The following is a 19,390-nucleotide window of genomic DNA, read 5'->3' on the forward strand; positions in this document are numbered from 1 at the left end:
CCTTTGACCTCATGGCTTGGTTTTTGCTCTGACATTCACTGTCAACTGTGGGACCTTATATAGACAGGTGTGTGCCTTTCCAAATCATTTCCAAACAATTGAATTTACCACAGGTGGACTCCAATCAAGTTGTAGAAACATCAAGGAAAAGCAATGGAAACAGGATACACCTGAGCTCAATAGCACCTGAGTCTCATAGCAAAAGGGTCTGAATACTTATGTAAATAACATATTTCTAAAAACCTGTTTTTCGCTTTGTAATTATGGGGTATTATGTGTAGATTGATGAGAAAAAATAACTATTTAATCAATTTTAGAATAAGGCTGTAACGTAACAAAATGCGTTAAAAGTCAAGGGGTCTGAATACTTTCGAAAGGCAATTTATTTGAAAATACAGTGCATTTTTGTAAAGATTTGTAATGTTGTACTTCTTGTTGACGAAATTCATGCTAATGTTTTTTTTTTTTTGCGCTCCTTGTCCCAGAATGGCCCAAAATGCACTGCGCGGCCCATTGACGTAGCATTGGGCAATGTTTCCCATCTCCTCAAAAGTATAGCTGCCGTTGTGAATGGTAGACTCCACTGAGGCACATCGATCTGCAGGTTGAACATGGTAAGATTGTTGACTCCTAAATTGATAGCTATAAAATCGCAACAAACTGCACTAACTAGCTACATTACAAGCTGAAATTGTCATTGGTATTATTGTGTGTAGCTACGTTTGCATTGTGGATTTTGTAGCAACAGATTTCCACAACAATTTTCCATGTTTCCTCCAACCTTATTATAAAAACGCCAAAATGAAACATGTTCACAAAAAAAAATATTGTTCTCACATAGTGTTAAACACCGTAAATTAAAAAGGAATGAGCGGCTTTTGTCCTTTAAAATGATACCCGTCTGGTGCCTCACTCAACTGACACTCTCGGGACACAATTCAATATTACAAGCTGTGCACAATATTTTAAAATGGGCAATTTCAAGTTAATTTGCAGAAGCCAAAATGGATTCGACCCTAAGATATCCTCATGTTTAGTGTGGCTGAAGTGATGTGGATTCGTTTGGCTGAGGTGAGACACCTCAGTAAGTTGTGCAGCACTCTGATTGGACCGCTCGAAAATCAGGAAGTGTGTTACTATGGTGATATAAAGTGCTGCAGAACCTACAGGCTGGAAAGCCACAGCAGGAAATATGTGACCAAAAAAATTATAAAAGCTTGGAATGGATAATGGCTGTCAGTGATCAGTCAAACATTCACGCCTCCATAGAGATCCTGTCAGTATTCTAATTCTATGAAGACCTCCCTGGCTTTTTCCATTCGCTGTCATGTCAAATACTGTACTCAAAGTGCCCACTATTACATTCTAGAATTAGAATAATCATTCTACTTCCATGATTCCAACAGTAACCCCAAATGTTTTCACTTGCGCTCTTAAATCAATTGCAATATTTGGTTAAAAAAAAATAAGGTCTAGATGTTTTGCCCATATCGTGTTGGTAAGATAAACAGGGCATGTTAAACAGGTTGCCAGTTGCCTTTCCCTGATTCATCTCCCTGTGTATTTACTACCCATGTGTCCATTAGCGCTCACTAATAAGAGTAAGGCCCTGCGTCCTTTAACCATGAGGTAGCCTAGCACTCCTTCTCAGTGACAGTATGGTTAAAAATGTAAATAGTGAGTTTGAGTTATGTGAACGTATTCACTACCCACGCGGGTGCCTTTGAGTCCTGCAACAATGGATGGAGAGGAGGGGTGTAGTGATATAAATGGGCAATGGGGAAGAAAAATATAACTTCCTGTTTCGGATTTCTGAAACAATATAGACCAAAGAGTCAAAACGCTTGTGTCTATGTACACACACAATTACTAAGTCAAATTGGCATCGTGAAGACTTGAAACTTAGTAACGGAACATTGATAGTAAAAATCAGGTAATACTGTAACCCAACTGTTTCCTAAAACGAAGGGGGAAATAAAAACGAAGAGAAACAAAAAAAAGGGTGTGGGAAAACAAAAAGAAGAAATGACTCCCACTCCTATAAATACAACTGAAGAGTTGAAAGGTTAGCATATTTCTCAGCTCGGGCTGTGACCATCATGACATTTTGGATGGGTAACACTTTACTTGACAGCCAGCGTCATGTACCAGCCATAAAATAACACAATGTGTCACAACAGGTCTAAATATGTGTCATGACAGTGTTATTACCATATTACGGTATAACATGTAATAACCGTGTCATAACATGTTATGACGCTGGGTGTCAAGTACAGCGTTACCTTTGGATGATGGTTATTGATCAGTCAAATGACAAGTCACCGTAATAACCGTTCAAATCATTTTTAAGACGCACATTTTCTCCTCCGATCCTGACTGCATGGGTTGCGGGGGGGGGGGCGTTGCCTAGACAACCGAAGGCTCGTTTGCTACACCGCCTTGCTTGTTTCAGCAAGGAGAAAACAAGGTTTCATAACGTTGCGGAGGCCCATGTTACAGCAGATGCTGACTCAACCGCATGAATGCCCAGCCGTCCCGTCTTCAGCCAGATGTTTGTTCCACACCAAACATAAAATAACCGCTTTACACTTTGTATTTATCTTCATCCATAACTGTTGGTTAGGCCTACACGGTTACAGTGTAATTGTGCCAGCTCTAGTCTCAAGAGCAGCTCAGCGGCAAACACAGCAGAGAGTGGCCTAAATTCAATATCGGGATTAATGCGAGCCCTGTTTGGCGATGAAGGGAAGAGGCATGAGTTTGTAGAATGTGTCAAAAAGGAATAGTCAGAATTTACCAGTGATAAAACCGAGAGGAGAAATAGCCAGAATAAAGCGTATGTATAGCCTAGCTGTTGGTTCACTCAAGTCAACCGTGCAAAAGAGCAATCTGTCACCATCAAAGCAGGTGGAACCAGCAGCAGCAGCAGTTAAATGTGTGGAATATTCAATAAAAACCAAGCAGTGGGCTCCATGCACACACACAGGCACTTGTTCAAAGTCCTTGAGAGAAGAACGGGGAAATTCACTAACGTGACTTCATTCTCTAACAGAGAATGAAGTCAGCAGTGTTCTGGTTCTTTGCCGCCCTCTCTCACACATTCCACAACAAATAAGTGCGCACAATTATAAGGCAGAATGCACACCAACACGCAGCTCTTCAGCCCTGACGTTTGAAGAGTAGAGGTTGTCACAGCACCCGTGTCCCTTGTGGCTGTGTCCAGTTCCGTTAGCGCCGTGCTGGTGTCACTCATCTGACTGACTGACACTGGGAGAAACACCACAGCAGTCACCCACTACACAGCCATTTCAATGACTCAACACAGAGTCAACACATGGCAATCATCTAGTGCTGGGAGACCACATCAGTAGTAGGGTTAGGAACGTTTGATTTATTTAAATGTATTTATATTTATTTAACTAGGCAAGTCAGTTAAGAACAAATTCTTACTTACAATGACGGGCCTATACCGGCCAAACCCGGACGACGCTGGGCCACACGCCGCCCTATGGTACTCCCAATAACGGCCGGATGTGACGTAGCCTGGATTCGAACCAGGGACAGCAGTGACGCCTCTTGCACTGAGATGCAGTGCCTTAGACCGCTGCGCCCCTCGGGAGCCCCAGGGAATTGCCAGGGACATCGCGATACGATGTTATCGCGATACTCAGGTGCCGATATGTATCGCGAACCAGCAATTCTATATGTATTGCGATTTGATACTGGGATTTTATTGCAACGTTCCAAACTATTGCTAACTATACACTTTTAGTAGGTACACCACCCGTTCACGAAAATGGTTGGATCCTAGACAGTGAGTCACGTGGCCGTGGCTTGCTATATAAAGCAGGTAGACAGGCATCGAGTTACTGTTCGATTGAAAGTTAGAAAGGGGAAAAACGAGTGACCTAAGCGACTGAGCGTGTTATGGTCGCCGATGCCAGGCGCACTGGTTCTAGTATCTCAGAAATGGCCGGCCTCCTCTAGGGTTTACAGAGAAGGGTGCGACAAACCCAAAACATCCAGTCAGCGGCATTCCTGTGGGGAAAACGGCTCATTGAGAGGTCAAAGAAGAATGGCAAGAATCACGCTAACTGACGGGTCACAAAAAGGCAGATAAAGGCGCAGTACAACAGTGGTGTACAGAACCGCATCTCGGAATGCACAACATCGTCGGTCCTCGTCAAGGATGGGCTATTGCAGCCGACGACCACACACGGTTCCACTACTATCAGTAAAAAACAACAAGAAGCGGCTCCAGTGATCACCAGCACTGGACAGCTGAGAAGTGGACAATTCAGGCTGTTGTGGCAAAGCTGGGTCCGACCCGGTACTCGGTGGGTGTACCTAATAAACTGGCCACTGAGTGTATATCTGCTGCAGAGAGACAGAGATCATGAGAAAATGTATTTTAAAATGAGTCATGGAAATAAGTGCTGGAAACATGCTGGCTCACTATTTTTAAAAGAGATTATGTAGATGCGATTCCTGCAGTGAGCGAGTGCATTCATCCACCTGCTTTTCCTTAACAATGTGAAGACTTTTTACACAACTCACTTATTCAGAATAAGGACAGATGGAGCACACTCTTTAGGCTACAGACTCTGGACCTGCTCTGTCTATCAGCTAAATGTGTCAAGCATACATAATACGCTCTCAGCTCAGAGAGAGGGGTGTACAACTCCAGTTGTCAAGGGCCACAGTGTAGGTCTATAGGCTTTCTATAACAATAATAATAAATATATAGAATGTTTTTCCTACTTGTCAGCAGGACGGTGCCCCTTAAGAACTAGAGTAGTGCACATTTGGATTGGATCAGAGTGCACTTGAGCAAGGATCCCATTCAAATAGACTACAAAGAGCTGAGGTAGCCTATAGCCTAAACCATTTGATTCTCTTCGAGCCATTTAATCCCCCCCCCCCTTTTCTGAGCAAAAAAAGACAAGACTAAAAACACCATTAAATCAGATCCAAGTCATTTTCATTTTGCAATGTCTTCTTCTTAATCTACTGTGGAATCTCTACTAGGCTCATTTGCATCCTCCTCCGGTGCTCCCTACACCTCTCACCCTGTGTTCCCTTCCCTCCGCCTCACTCACATTCACCTCAGAGCTAAGAGTGCATTAACCACTCCAGTTTCACATGAGCTCTCATTCTCTGAGCTACAATATGCTCTTATCGGGGGGGGAGAGAGAGAGAGAGAGAGAGAGAGAGAGAGGTTGCACAGCCAGGTGCACTTGTCTGCACAGCTAATGAGAGACTGAACAACTCTACTGATAGATTTTAAGGGAAGGGTAAATCCTTTTGAATTCAATCCCTTTTTGACAGCACCCCTTTTTGATTTGAACGAAACCTTCCATACGTATTGCTCAGAAAGTGACTTTTGAGCCTGAATGCCAAAACATTCAAGAGATAAAAGGTGCTCAAAGTTGACCTGTTTTACAGTATTTCAAATTTCAATTCAAATTCAATGGTGTACCAGCTAAAATTGCACAGGACTCTCAGCTGACATTTTTTACAAGGAGCACATGTGCTCCGGTGTAGAAATATTTAGAAGCACATGTTGAAATTCAGGAGCACAATGATAAAAAATGACTAAAAGTTTTTGAATATTTTTTTTTTTTGTTGAGTGTTCCATGCTAAATCAAGTACAACGTACCCTCAAATATGAGTCACTTAGGTGAGACAAAAATATTCAGCTGCCCTTTAAGCGGCGGGCCGTTAAAGTTGTGGGACTCGCATGTCTTTCTGTGAGACCTGAGATTCTCCGACATCTCTTCCCTAGCAGTTGAGCAAGCTCAAACTAACATTGAAAAACAACCTAGTGTGTGAACAAAATGTAAATAGCCAAAACAAGGGAGGAGAATGTTACATTTAGAAGACTTTAGTGTAAATTCTACCAACTTCTATGCCTGTGCGCTTCTAAAAATGAATCTTTCAGCCCCTTACTCTCAGTGCACATAGCACCCCAGGCACTGTTGCTGCACAAGGTGGCATATATGGGACTAGTTCTTTGTGTGACTTAGCTAGCTACCAGCTATGAAACAAAAACGACAGAAATACTTTGAAAATAGCTACGGCAGCATTTTGTTTTGCTTTGAATCACAACTCGCACACGTGCTCATACTTTACTTTTTCAGTACGCACACATCTCATTTTTGGCGCAAATGTGAGCAAAATGGTTTGCCCCCCCCCCCCGTAGAGCCCTGTTGCAGTGGTTTAAAGGCATAGGTCCATTCTATGAATTCAATGTCTTTGACGGAAATGATAACCACCCTGTATTCAAGAGCATGCGTCTCAACCAATAGCGGACACAACACAAAAACCTCAGATGTAAAGCAGGGTCTAAGCTACAACATATGCAAATATGAAAATGTCCAAATAGTAACTTTCTCACCACTTCTTCCATGGGCAAACATATAGAAATGTGTTTAAAATCGAAAGGATGGCTGTCAAAAAAAGTGATTATGAATTCATATGGGATTTACCCGGTCGTGTTAGAGGGTTCTGAAAACTCAGAGTGTAACTGTGTGTGTAGGATTACGGTCAGAGGGTTCATGAGTCAAATCAGTGGCATCCGTCTGGTGGGCAGCAGGTGGAAGGCAGTGGTGCATGCTGGAAAAGGTTATTTCTGCTTGAGGAGTGTCTAGGCAGGGTTGATCTAATGACCTCTGTGCCCAAGGCTGTCCCCTCAGAGACCACACAGCACAACAAAGTGCAGAGCGGTGTGGAGTAAAGCTCTAAGAGCCGAGGCAGCATGATAGCATCGTCCTTAAGCTAACTGCCGCATGCTAAAGGAGAGCAATACCCCAGTCTCTTGTCAACTGCACTAAAACCAATCTCTATAACCTGGTCTCTACTCAAAAATAACTTACTGAAGAACAGCAATAATAAGCAAAAGAAGTCGAATTGAGGGCTTAGATCAGCAGTTGGAGGGTTGACGTCATCGGACAGTGTTTTCACGTAAGTTTGATATGGGGTCACATTGCAAAAAACGACCCATCCAAGATAGTGCAGGGACAAAGCTTGTTGTGTCATCATTGTCACCAACGCCATCATGTCTGAGAATGAAACACTGGTAGAACGATCGTTGGGCGCAATTACGTAACAGATAAGGGACACCTGATATGGCGGATCCACCCAACAGAGCTTTATCATCACATCTCTCTGACCTCTGACCTCAAAATTCCTGTGACAACAAAAGGCTATCACACATTGTGTGTGTGTCTGTGTGTGAGGGATGTGCACGGTTATTCGAATACTTGCGTGAGTATTCATTTTAGCGAGAGAGAAAAAAGTACAGCCTAATATAGGCCTATTTTAACCTGATTTTCACACTGAAAAAGGCTTTTTCTAAATTAAACAAAAATATCCACGTAACATTGTAACACAGGGTTCACGTTAACTCAGAATTCTGCGGTTTTTATGCAGGGAAACACTACAAAACGCATAAGAAATATCTTGCTGCGTCTTGTAAACGTAGATCTAAAATGCTTTCGTCATTTCTGCTCGGCATCAGACTTATTTTGTGCTTCAGTTGCACTTCTCCACTCGGATGAGAACTCACAAACAGGCATTCTATCAGCAGACAGAACTCTGACTGATGTGCAGCTACTTTTCTCCAGTATTTTCTTGGTGTAGCCTAATTTTCTCCTGTAAATGCAAAATTAACTTCAAGGAAAACATCAGAAAATGTAGATGGCTACATTCCTATCAAAAACATTAGAAATACAATGAGGGAAAAAAGTATTACATCCCCTGCTGATTTTGTACATTTGCCCACTGACAAAGAAATGATCAGTCTATAATTTTAATGGTAGGTTTATTTGAACAGTGAGAGACAGAATAACAACAAAAAAATCCAGAAAACTGCATGTTTTTTAATGAGGGAAATAAGTATGACCCTCTCTTAATTGGAAAGATTTCTGCCTCCCAAGTGTCTTTTATACAGGTAACGAGCTGAGATTAGGAGCACACTCTTAAAGGGAGTGCTCCTAATCTCAGCTTGTTACCTGTATGAAAAGACACCTGTCCACAGAAGCAATCAATCAATCCGATTACAAACTCTCCACCATGGCCAAGACCAAAGAGCTCTCCAAGGATGTCAGGGACAAGATTGTAGACCTACAAGACCGTCGCCAAGTAGCTTGGTGAGAAGGTAACAACAGTTGATGCGATTATTAACAAATGGAAGAAACACAAAAGAACTGTCAATCTCCTTCGGCCTGGGGCTCCATGCAAGATCTCACCTCGTGGAGTTGCAATGATCATGAGAACGGTGAGGAATCAGCCCAGAACTACACAGGAGGATCTTGTCAATGATCTCAAGGCAGCTGGGACAATAGTCACCAAGAAAACAATTGGTAACACACTACGCCGTGAAGGACTGAAATCCTGCAGCGCCCGCAAGGTCCCCCTGCTCAAGAAAGCACATATACATGCCCGTCCCAATGAAAAAGTCATTAAAGTAGTTTGCAATATCAGTGGGCTTTGTGATGGATGAGCCATCTGACAAAAAAAAATCCCAAAAATGTAATTTAACTTCTTTGGGATAGGGGGCAGTATTTTCACATCTGGAAGAAAAGCGTGCCCAGAGTAAACTGCCTGCTACTCAGGCCCAGAAGCTAGGATATGCATATTATTAGTAGATTTGAAGTTTCTAAAACTGTTTGAATGATGTCTGAGTATAACCGAACTCAAATGGCAGGCGAAAACCTGAGAAAAATCCAACCAGGAAGTGGGAAATCTGAGGTTTGTAGTTTTTCAAGTGATTGCCTATCCAATATACAGTGTAAATTTGGTCAGATTGCAATTCCTAAGGCTTCCACTAGATGTCAGTCTTTAGAATGTTGTTCCAGGCTTCTATTGTGAAAGGGGAGCGAATAAGACCAGTCACAGTAACTGCCTCAGCTGAAAGCCTTTAGTTGTTGATCATGCGCGAGCTCTGTTCCCTTTCCTTTCTAAAGACAAAGGAATTGTCCGGTTGGAATATTATTGAAGATTTAAATTGATATATACATTGTTTGAATGTTCTACAACATTACCGCACAAACAAAAAGGAGGTATTTAGACAAAGATTAACTTTATCGAAAAAAAAAAATGTATTGTTGAACTGGGATTCCTGGGAGTGCATTCCGATGAAGATCAAAGGTAGGTGAATATTTATAACACTATTTCTGACTTTTGTTGACTCCACAACATGGCGGGTATCTGTATGGCTTGTTTTGGTGGATGAGCGCTGTACTCAGATTATCGCATGGTGTGCTTTCACCGTAAAGCTTTTTTGAAATCTGACACAGTGGTTGCATTAAGGAGAAGTTTATCTATAATCCTATGCATAACACTTGTATCTTTCATCAAAGTTTGAGTATTTCTGTAAATTGATGTGGCTCTCTGCAAAATCACTGGATGTTTTGTAGGCAAAGCATTACTGAACATAACGCGCCAATGTAAACAGATTTTTGGATATAAATATGAACTTTATCAAACAAAAACATACATGTATTGTTTAACATGAAGTCCTATGAGTGCCATTTGATGAAGATCAAAGGTTAGTGATTCATTTTCTCTCTTTCTGCCTTTTGTGACTCCTCTCTTTGGCTGGAAAATGGCTGTATGTTTTTTTATGACTAGGCGCTGACCTAACAATCGTATGGTATGCTTTCGCCGTAAAGCCTTTTTGAAATCAGACACTGTGGCTGGATTAACAAGAAGTTTATCTTTAAAATGGTGTATAATACTTGTATGCTTGAGGAATTGTAATTATGAGATTTCTGTTTTGAATTTGGCGCCCTGCAATTTCACTGGCTGTTGTCGTGTTGGGACGCTAGCAGGGATTTAAGTTTTTACAAGAATTTTCTTAAATCGGTGCATGCTTATTAGTAACTGGAATAAGTCGTTTCATAAATGCGTCAAGTGCAGCGTCTGGTTGCTCCTCATTACACACCATAGATCAGCAAATATTCTTTACATCATCAACATACGAATCACTAAAAAACTTCTTGTATGACCTCTTATACACTATATTAGGCCCAGCCTTTGGAACTTTGGTTTTCCTAGATATGGTTATTAGAGGTCGACCGATTATGATTTTTAAACGCCGATGCCGATTATTGGAGGACCGTAAAAGCCGATACCAATTAAATCGGCCGATTATTATTTTTTACTAATTACAATTACAACAATACTGAATTAACACTAATTTTAAATTAATATAATACATCAATAAAATCAATTTAGCCTCAAATAAATAATGAAACATGTTCAATTTGGTTTAAATAATATAAAAACAAAGTGTTGGAGAAGAAAGTAAAAGTGCAATATGTGCCATGTGAAAAAGCTCACATTTAAGTTCCTTGCTCAGAACATGAGAACATATGAAAGCTGGTGGTTCCTTTTAACATGAGTATGAGTCCTCAATATTCCCAGGTAAGAAGTTTTAGGTTGTAGTTATTATAGGACTCTCTCTCTCTATATACGATTTGTATTTCATATACCTTTGTCTATTGGATGTTCTTATAGGCACTTTAGTATTTCCAGTGTAACAGTATAGCTTCCGTCCCTCTCCTCGCTCCTACCTGGGCTCGAACCAGGAACACATTGACAACAGCCACCCTCGAAGCAGCATTACCCATGCAGAGCAAGGGGAACAACTACTCCAAGTCTCAGAGCGAGTGACATTTGAAACGCTATTAGTGCGCACCCCACTAACTAGCTAGCCATTTCACATCGGTTACACCAGCCTAATCTCGGGAGTTGATCGGCTTGAAGTCATAAACAGCACAATGCTTGAAGCATTGCGAAGAGCTGCTGGCAAACGCACGAAAGTGCTGTTTGAATGAATGCTTACGAGCCTGCTGGTGCCTACCATCGCTCAGTCAGACTGCTCTATCAAGTCATAGACTTAATTATAACATAATAACACAGAAACACGAGCCTTAGGTCATTAAAATGGCCGAATCTGGAAACTATCATTTCGAAAACAAAACGTTTATTCTTTCAGTGAAATACGGAACCGTTACGTATTTTATCTAACGGATGGCATCCCTAGGTCTAAATATTGCTGTTACATTGTGCAACGTTCAATGTTATGTCATAATTATGTACAATTATGGCAAATTAATTATGGCCTTTGTTAGGAATAAATGGACTTCACACAGTTCGCAATGAGCCAGGTGGCCCAAACTGCTGCATATACCCTGACTGCTTGCACGGAACGCAAGAGAAGTGACACAATTTCCCTAGTTATAAGAAATTCATGTTAGCAGGCAATATTAACTAAATATGCAGGTTTAAAAATATATACTTGTGTAATGATTTTAAAGAAAGGCATTAATGTTTATGGTTAGGTACATTGGTGCAACGAAAGTGCTTTTTTTCGCAAATGCGCTTGTTAAATCATCACCCGTTTGTCGAAGTAGGCTGTGATTCAATGAGAAATGAACAGGCACCGCATCGATTATATGCAACGCAGGACACGCTAGATAAACTAGTAATATCAACCAGGTGTAGTTAACTAGTGATTATGTTAAGATTGATTGTTTTTTATAAGATAAGTTTAATGCTAGTTAGCAACTTACCTTGGATTCTTGCTGCCCTCGCGTAACAGGTAGTCAGCCTGCCATGCAGGCTCCTCGTGGAGTGCAATGTAAGGCAGGTGGTTAGAGCATTGGACTAGTAACCGGAAGGTTACAAAAATGAATCCCCGAGCTGACAAGGTAAAAATCTGTCGTTCTGCCCCTGAACAAGGCAGTTAACTCACCGTTCCTAGGCCGTCATTGAAAATAAGAATGTGTTCTTAACTGACTTGCCTAGTTAAAAAAATTATAATAATAATCATTTAAAAAAACAAATCGGTGTCCAAAAATACCGATTGTTATGAAAACTTGAAATCGGCCCTAATTAAATCGGCCATTCCGATTAATCGGTCGACCTCTAATGGTTATTATATTATGATCACTACAGCCTATGGATTTGGATACTGCTTTGAAGCAAATATCTGTAGCTTTAGTAAAGATGTGATCAATACATGTTGATGATTTAATTCCTGTGCTGTTTGTAACTACCTTGGTAGGTTGACTGACAACCTGATCCAGATTGCAGCCACTGGTTACAGTTTAAAGTTTTTTCCTGAGTGGGCAGCTTGATGACAGCCAGCCAATATTTAAAAACCACCCAGAAAACATACTTCTCTGTAGATATCACATATATTATCAAGCATTTCACACACATTATCCAGATACTGACTGTTAGCACTTGGTGGTCTATAGCAGCTTCCCACAAGAATGGGCTTTATGTGAGGCAGATGAACCTGTAGCCATATTACTTCAACAGTATTTAACATTAGATCATCTCTAATCTTTACAGGAATGTGGTTCTGAATATAGACCGCAACACCGCCTCCGTTGGCATTTCTGTCTTTTCGGTAGATGTTATAACCATGTATTAATACCACTGTCATCAAAGGAATTATCTAAGTGAGTTTCAGAGATAGAATATGAATGTCATCTGTTACAAGCAAGTTATTGACTTCATGGACCTTGATTCTTAGGCTACATATGTTAATATGGGCTATCTTTGGCACTTTTCTGGGTTGCGTGATTGTTTTTAATGCTTTACTGGGAAGCTTATCAGAGGTAGACTTACCCATGTTATTTACATTGGAGCTGATAGCGCAGGGTGAGCTGCAAAAAGTGGTCTTCCAACTATTGCACACCGCCTCAGTGCTAACAGTGTAACTCTGGTTTATAGGCTCATGATTACTGCTTACAATAGCTGTAGGGTAAACAGATGTATTCGGTGCAATTAGGGGTACATAAACTAAATTACTTACAGTGTTTGCCAATGCCCCTAAGATCATGTAGATTTGATGCAGCATTATGACAACTCATTGTCACAATGGTAGGGACTGACTGAGCTGGTCTTGGATCATTTACCAGTCATTGTTTCAACGCAGCCTTGAAATGCGTGGACAGAGTCCAGGAGCCAAGATGATTTGGATGGACTCTGTCATTCCTGTCGAGTATCTTCTGTTTCCAGAAGGTGTCAAAGTTATCAATAAAAGTGATTCCAGCAGAGCTACAATAATCTTTTAGCCAAATGTGTAATGCCAGCAGTCTGCTGAATCTTTCACACCCACGGCCCAACGATGGTACAGGACCTGAAATTATTGGCAGTTTTTTGGGGTCTTAATGCTAAAATCAGTTCTTTAAAATTCATTTTGATGTTCCGAGCTATCCCTCCTGATGTAATTTGACCCCACATGGACTACGATAGGGTCAGCTCCCGGCATCTGTGGTAGAACAGTCGGAAGCAGCCTTGTGATGTCCTGTACTCATGCTCCTGGGTAGCACAGGGTTTTTGCCTTGGGGGCCGAGATGTTTCTCACCATAGAGCTGCCTATGATGACAGCTGATGATGTTGAATGGGCCGGTCTCTCAGGCAGCCTCACGGTCTGGTGAGGCTGGGAGCTCCGAGGATTTGAACCCGAGGTAGAAGCCACCGGAGAGGGAGACAGAGCCAAGGACGAAGATGCAGGTACCTCCGGATCCGATCTTGATTGGGAAGCCACCAAGGACAGAGGCGCCGGGAACCTCTGGATCCAGGGTGGCAAAGCTGTTTCTGGTCTGTGTCAGTTCCGGGCTCAACATCTCCATGGAGACGCCTATTGCCAGAGGACGCCTTCTTTGACTTCCACGGCGAGTGATGTACCTCCATGGCTGGTTTGTTGGGTCGAGATCAGCTCCGTTCTCCAGGGAAGGGGGAAACCCCTTCGGGGATGGAACCCTGCCTAGCACCGGCCAGTCAGCTGTGGAGAGCTGACACGGTGCCAAAACTTCCACCAGACCAGAGCGGCGTCCGGCTACTGGGGTGGAAGAAAAATAAAATGTAGGTGGGCGTGGGTTCCTTTGTGGAGATGAGAGAACCTTCTAGAAGGACAACCATCTCTGCAGCACTCCACCAATCAGGCCTTTACAGTAGAGCGGCCAAATGGAAGCCATTCCTCAATAAAAGGCACGACAGCCCGATTGGAGTTTGCCAAAAGGCACCTAAAGGACTCTCAGACCATGAGAAACAAGATTCCCTGGTCTGATGAAACCAAGATTGAACTCTTTGGCCTGAATGCCAAGCGTCACATTTGGAAGAAACCTGGCACCATCCCTACAATGAAGCATGGTGGTGGCAGAATCATGCTGTGGAGATGTTTTCAGAGGCAGGGACTGGGAGACTAGTCAGGATCGAGGGAAAGATGAACGGAGCAAAGTACAGAGAGATCCTTGATCAAAACCTGCTCCAGAGCACTCAGGACCTCAGACTGGGGAGAAGGTTCACCTTCAAACAGGACAACAACACTAAGCACACAACCAACACAACCAAAAGTGGCTAAGGGACAAGTCTCTGAATGTCCTTGAGTGGCCCAGCCAGAGCCCGGACTTGAACCCGATCAAACATCTCTGGAGAGACCTGAAAATAGCTCCACAGCAACGCACCCCATCCAACCCGACAGAGCTTGAGAGTATCTGCAGAGAAGAATGGGAGAAACTCCCCAAATACAGGTGTGCCAAGCTTGTTGCGTCATACCCAAGAAGACAAAGCTGTAATCACTGCCAAAGGTGCTTCAAAAGTACTGAGTAAAGGGTCTGAATAGGTATGTAAAATGTGAGATATATATATATATATACACACACACATTTTCAAAATGTAAAAAAAACTATTTCTTTGTCATTGAGTATTGTGTAGATTGAGGGATCAAAAAAAAAATCAATTTCAGAATAACACTAACGTAACAAAATGTGGAAAAAGTCAAGGGGTCTGAATAATTTCCGAATGCACTCCATTTGCCCAGTTATAGCTCCTTTTTGGTCAGCAATGAAAATCCTGGAAAAGTCATGGTGTGTGCCAGTGTGCCGTTGCCAGAGGAAAGCTAGAGAAATTGAGCAGAAGGTAAAATAATGATATAGCATACAACAGACTAAATAGATAACCATCTTCAGCCCTGCCAGAACACCCCACATTGTATAAAAAAAATACAAATATTAAAATAAAAAGGCTGACTCTGGTGTGTTTGAGCAGGGTTGGATCAAAAGCCTGCACACCAAGTATGGGGGGGTTGACAGACCACGTGCAGCCTATCGTGCAGTATTTTACTTTGTGGGGGGTTAAGTGCCTTGCTCAAGGCCACACAGCAGGAGATATACTACATGGGATCAGAGACCAGCAGCCTTCCATTGTCAACACCAGTGATAATAATATGTATTTTGTGAAGTAGTTCCTTGCATTCAGTCACCTTTTTTTGCCAATGGCAAGTAAAAAAAATAATAATAAAAATAAAAAAAACTCTGTCCCACTTGTCCAAAAAAGATAATGTCAAGCCCTGGACCTATATATTTCAAATGTGACTGCAACCACAGAGTACAACACACACACACACACACACACACACACACACACACACAGCAGACTGTCAAACCAGCAGTGTTTCCTTGGCATTGCTCACTTTGTGACTGGCAGGCGACCATCCTATCAATAGATCGCTAGAATATGCATCTAGCGGGAGTGTGCTCGGCAGACTTTTTTTCTGACTTGAGAATTGTAAAAAAAAAAAAAAAAAGTAGCCTAGTTAATTTAAGTGGGAAAAGTACCTGGCTGAAAGGGTAGTGTCTAACCAGCTCTATAGCTGACGCTAGTGGAAAACACTAATCGCCAATGGTGATATAGCTTAGGCCTATATCAAGATAATGCAAACCAGATCACATAGCCTACACATGGAACCTGGCCAAATCATTCAAGTTGCAAACATCTGCACTAGCGAGCATGGCAGGACGCCTGGGCTGAGAACATCTGTCACTGGCACCTTCAGAACGGGGAGAGTGAAGGGCTTTCTAGAGAGGGTGGAGGGGGGATTGGAGTCTTACAAAAGCATGTGACAGGGTGGGGAGCTGTGCTCATTGACCAGGTGTGTATTTGGGCCTCTATGGTTACCATTTGTCTGTGGAATATCAGTTTCCAACTGTTGCTAGACTAGCCAGGGGTTAAATGACACGTTACCCTCCATGATGACCCGCAATTACGGGTGACTCCCCGTGCTCTCTCTTCTAGATATCACACTGAATCACCCATTCTTGCCATGGGTACTAAATGGCTATGACGTCACTATCGCCATCCACGCGACTATTTCAAATCAGTGTGATGTACCACATGTCAGTGTTTTACTCTACGATGCAAAGTAGCATATTATTTAAATCCATTTCCCATTCCTATTAGTTTATTTTATCATTGATGTGTAAATGACATTTCTGAATACTAGCCCGCAAGGGAGACGATGCAAATTGTTTGCCTACGTGGGAAAGTGGAGAAAGGAATTTATTCCATGTGTACTGTACTTTAAACTATAACTTTACCCAGGTTCAATCCGGAGACAGCAACCTGTGGAAAACCCGAACCATCTCCAAAACAAACACTAGCTAGCTAACCTGCAACAGTTACTGTTGCCAAACCGCGAGTCAAGCCGTTTGCTACATTAGTAAGCTCGTTGCAACACTTGAGTTTTAACATGAGGATAGCTAGCTAGTTACTTCCTCATTTTTTCACAAACCACGTAACGTTAACACGATTGACATTAGCCTTGCAGATTTCAGAGTAGTCCGAAAACACACTGAATGTTGTAAAATCACTGGCTGCAAATGAAATAAACAAACAGGTTTGTTAGGTAGATATCTAAGTGGTAACGTTCTGACAACTTCTGCCACTTGTTCTACCAAAAAGTAGCAACTCAGAGTTCCCAAGTAACATTGAACAGGAGTGCATTATTAGTTAACTCACAATCAGTGAAATATTTAATGAATACGTACAAATTTCTTTTTGCCGTCTCCATCTTCATAGTTTTTCTTTTCTTTCTTGTCCTTCTTGCTTTTGGGAGCAGAGGCAGAATTGCCTGAATTAGGATCCATTGTGTAGAGATAATTTCCTCAAAAGGGAGAACAAAAATAAATCCACAAACACACCCGGTGATTTCCCGATTTTGCCTCGATACAAAGTTATCAAAAGTTGTCCTTTCCGACGAAAAAAAAAGTATAGCTAAGTACCCTTGAGAACTGACTACAACTATTAGCAAATGGCTAGTTAACTGGTGCTAGATAACAACCCCAAACCCCTTTTCATCCGCCTTGGATTGAAAAAGGAGGGAAATTCAAAGTACCCCCCCAAACAGTGGAAAGGAAACGTATTGTAGCTACTCTTGACGACTCTTTGTTGTTGGAACAAACAAAACTTTACCATTACAACAAATGTTGTGCAATTTTCGTCGCAAGGAGAGTCGTCCGTAATCCCCCCCCAAAAACCATTGCGTGCCTCCCTGAGTGTCTGTGCGGTAGTGACTGATGGCTAATGTAATGCTAGCTAGGCTAAAACTCGGTACAAAAAAAAAAAATACGGCTCTTCCTACTTCCACAAGTTGTTTTTCCTATTAGACAAGTTGTTCTTTGTTATATCGCTGTTGACTCCATTATTACAGTCATCTCAAATTCGTTTCCATTACTGGAACAAGTTAACTTTCCCGAGTGACAACGTTCAAACCCTTCCACGGTAGGCTTCTTCCTGCCATAACAAGTTGGAACGGGTGGGGGAGGACCATGCGCACTAGAACTATTACCTGAGAGATATGACAGATGGATGGGTAGAAGGGCCTTAAATCATTCTTGTAAATTTGATCAATGTGAACCACAATCACATGTCAAGTAGAATGATGCAAAACAAATGAATAATCTCTTGCTTAATAAAAAGAGAAACATTAAGTGATTGAAATGTAGACTTGAGAAAAGTAGCCTATAATTTCAGAATACCCCCTCCGCTATATTTTTTGGGTCATATTTTACTCGGTCCAACACAACTCCAGCTCAGCTCCAAAATAATTCACTATGACAAGATCCCTTTAGAACACAACTATACACAACCACAGAACAAATCTACCAATTCATGTCACTGTGAGATGGTAAATACATTTCTCCTTATAAACTTGCTGATTTGATTCAGGTTGTAATTATTTTCCAATTTGACTTAGATTCAAGGAGAAAGACTAATCACCAGTGTTAGGCTACCCCTTAGTGGTTAATAAACGAATAACAGGCTCGGGGGAGGATGAGAACAATCCAAACCTTTGTTGAATGTTGAATGTTTTATTTAATTTTTTTTATTCGGAATTTTAATCTTCAATAGCTGATGGAACGCTTGGTTTAAGAGCTTTTGATAAATCAATGGTGTAGTTATTTTTTATTGAAAAAATAAAAAGTGTTGATTGTTCTCCATCCTAACTCGGACTATACACTGAGTGTACAAAACGTTAAGAAAACCTGCTCTTTCCATGACATAGACTGATCAAGGTGAATCCAGTTGAAAGCTATGATCCCTTATTGATGTCACTTGTTAAATCCACTTCAATCAGTGTATATGAAGGGTAGGAGACAAGTTAAATAAGGATTTTTAAGCATTGAGACAATTGAGACATGGATTGTGTATGTGTGCCATTCAGAGGGTGAAATGGGCAGGACAAAATATTTAAGTTCCTTTGAACGGTGTATGGTAGTAGGTATCAGGCGCACCAGTTTAAGTCTGTCAAGAACTGCAACGCTGCTGTATTTTTTACGCTAAACATTGTCCCCGAGTGTATCCCGGTTGAACGCTTTCGACACCTCGTAGAGTCCATGCCCCTACGAATTGAGCCTGTTCTGAGGGCAAAAGGGAGTGCAACTCAATACTAGGAAGGTGGTCCTAATGTTTGGTATACTCAGTGTATCATTTTTATAGTGATGGAACGTTTGGCTTAAGAGCTATTAAATAAGATTTGAATGTTCTCAGAAATTGAAAAATGTTAAGGTGTTGATTGTTCTCCATCCTCCCCTGATTGAGAATATATCCTTTCCATAGTGGTGGTAGGCTTAGTTTATGATTTATTGAAATCAGAATAATAAAAAATAAAGGTGTAGATTCAGAATATCTCATGTTCATGGCACTGCTTTGAATAAGATCTATTGAAGATTGAAATCCGAATCTATTTTTCTTCTCTCACAAATTACAGACCAAAAAGGTCTCCCCTGATTCAAAATATACAATTGTCAGTCATGGCATGCTTTGAAAACCAAATATCTAATATAAAACACATTTTACCTCGGTGTAAAACCAAAAGATAACCAATTTGGCTTGGGCGATTTATATCAGCGTTAAGCCATTCATTCCGCGAGAAATTACGCTCGTATATTGTGAGTGAAGGCTTAATTACAAAAAAATAAAAGAAAGCACGTGATCAGCAAGGATTGCAGTCATGAAACCTCGCTTTGTCTCTGGGACATTCAACTATCAATCCGTTTCATCCCATCACATTATCATCATCACCATA

At 41.5% G+C, this 19,390-nt stretch overlaps 1 protein-coding gene across 5 annotated transcripts in view; it reads right to left on the reverse strand.

Moving 5' to 3' along the window:
• Window positions 1-17,625, reverse strand: part of LOC106604875 (protein diaphanous homolog 1) — a 137,486-nt gene extending 119,861 nt beyond the window's left edge. For 4 of the 5 annotated variants that reach the window (XM_014199962.2, XM_014199965.2, XM_014199961.2 and 1 more), the window contains exon 1: window positions 16,851-17,625. In XM_014199962.2, coding sequence (XP_014055437.2) covers window positions 16,851-16,949 — 99 coding nt within the window. In that variant the 5' untranslated portion in view covers window positions 16,950-17,625. The remainder of the gene's footprint in view (window positions 1-16,850) is intronic. The other variant, XM_014199963.2, reaches the window with a different exon arrangement.
• Window positions 17,626-19,390: the final 1,765 nt, after the last annotated feature.

Source organism: Salmo salar, chromosome ssa05 (genome assembly GCF_905237065.1).
Source record: "Salmo salar chromosome ssa05, Ssal_v3.1, whole genome shotgun sequence".
Taxonomy (NCBI): domain Eukaryota; kingdom Metazoa; phylum Chordata; class Actinopteri; order Salmoniformes; family Salmonidae; genus Salmo; species Salmo salar.